This window comes from Brassica oleracea, chromosome C6 (assembly GCF_000695525.1).
Source record: "Brassica oleracea var. oleracea cultivar TO1000 chromosome C6, BOL, whole genome shotgun sequence".
Classification (NCBI taxonomy): domain Eukaryota; kingdom Viridiplantae; phylum Streptophyta; class Magnoliopsida; order Brassicales; family Brassicaceae; genus Brassica; species Brassica oleracea.
This window is the reverse complement of record NC_027753.1, coordinates 96769-98709: the sequence shown is the minus strand read 5'-3', so window position 1 is coordinate 98709 and position 1941 is coordinate 96769. Positions and strand designations below refer to the sequence as shown.

General features: G+C 42.1%; 1 protein-coding gene across 1 annotated transcript in view; it reads left to right on the top strand.

Moving 5' to 3' along the window:
• The first annotated feature begins 1088 nt into the window (after window positions 1-1088).
• The window catches only part of LOC106297128 (ribosome maturation protein SBDS), a 6651-nt gene continuing 5798 nt past the window's right edge, over window positions 1089-1941 (top strand). Inside the window, 1 exon segment of the mRNA XM_013733411.1 lies at window positions 1089-1118. Within this exon segment, the coding sequence (XP_013588865.1) occupies window positions 1089-1118 (30 nt within the window).

Here is a 1941-nt window from a genome sequence, read left to right as displayed (position 1 = left end):
TTCATGGTTCTCGAAGGTTGTCTGGGCATCAGGACATCATCAGATTGCTATAGTTGAGGAGTATGTACGGAATGTGGGTTTCCGTATACGTTATGGATATTATGAGTTTTGGTGATATCATTTTGGATCGACGAATGCACCGATAGCATTTGAGAAGCTTATGAATGATCTTTCGCGAACACTTGGACAAGTGCGCGATAGTACTCATCGATGACCCCATTGAGTTATTCTTGGAGTAGAGGGAGCATGATAAGCGTTTGCGGATTGTGTATTGATACATGAGGATCAGGTCATTCCATATACATTGCATCAGTTGAGACCTCACGAGACCTCACGAGACCTCACGAGACCTCACGAGACCTCACGAGACCTCACGAGACCTCACGAGACCTCACGAGACCTCACGAGACCTCACGAGACCTCACGAGACCTCACGAGACCTCACGAGACCTCACGAGACCTCACGAGACCTCACGAGACCTCACGAGACCTCACGAGACCTCACGAGACCTCACGAGACCTCACGAGACCTCACGAGACCTCACGAGACCTCACGAGACTTGCTTTTGCCGGAGTGGAAATGAGGCATGGTGATTATGGACATTGTTATTGGATTTTAAATCACCCTATGTGGAAAGGATGCCACATGGGTAGTCATGAATAGACTTACCAAGTCAGCCCATTTCCTAAGTAACTAAGAAGACAGTCGGAGCTAATCAGTTGGAGCAGACCTACATTATTGAGTTTGGGAGATTTCATGGATGTCAACATTGTATCAGATTGGGATTCGAAGTTCACGTCTACATTTTTGGAGTCATTTCGAAGGAACTTGTGACAAAGTTCCACAGGAATACAACTTATTATCAGCATACAGATGGTTAGTCAAAAAAGACTATTCAGACTTAGAGGACATGCTCAGGGATTGCGTCTTATAGTGGGATGGAAGATCGGAAAGTATTTACCTCTTTGTCTACAACATCTATCTTTCGAGTATTGAGATTGCACCGTATGAGGCGCTTTATGGTAGGTTTTGTCGTACACCACTTTGTTGGACATAAGTGGGGGAGAGGCGAGACTTAGAACCATCAATGGTTCAAGAGAGGTTAGAGCAGGCGGAGGTACTCAAGATTCGATTTAAGGAAGTCCATGACCTTCAGAAGAGTTATGCAGATAAGCGCCATAGAGATTTGAAGATTCAGGAGGAAAACTTATTATATCTGAAAATGAAGAAATTTCAGGGAGGATCTAAAACTCAGAACCTAAAGAAGCCTAAGTCGAGTATATGGGACCATACCTCATTGTGGAGCAGATTGGGCAGTGGCTTATAGATTGCAGTTCTCAGCAGAGTTGACAGACTTTCAAGACGTAATCCATGTGTCAATTTTGATGAAATTCAGGAGAGAGACAAAGTTCATTTTGTAGCAGCCGCCAAGTGTTCATGACAAAAAAAAAATTTGTATGCACCTTGCCAGCCAGTAGATATTATTTATCGGCATATGTAAGAGGTTCAGAGAATGATTACCATGTTCGTCAAAATTGTTGAGAGAGACAAGATCCAAGAGGACACCTGAGAAACTGAGACTCAGATGAGAATTGATTATCTAGAGTTTTTTTTAAGGATGGTATTGGAAAGCCAACTCAGGATTTGAATTCGAACTGAATATTACATCATAATCTCCGAGTTCTTGTAACGACCCAGATTCATAAATCAAAATAGTTCTGGTTGTTTTAATTATTTGTTTAACCAAAACCGGTTTGGTTTGGTTTAATTATAATTATTATAACTAAAACCCTCACTTCCATTTTGGTCAAAGCGTGCAATATAAATATTGTATACATCTCCACTTTCGTTGAAAAAGACCAGCGCCGTCAACCTTATGATACCATCTTCTTGTTCTTCATGAAACCTAGCGGCAACCAAGACAACACCATCACCTTCAT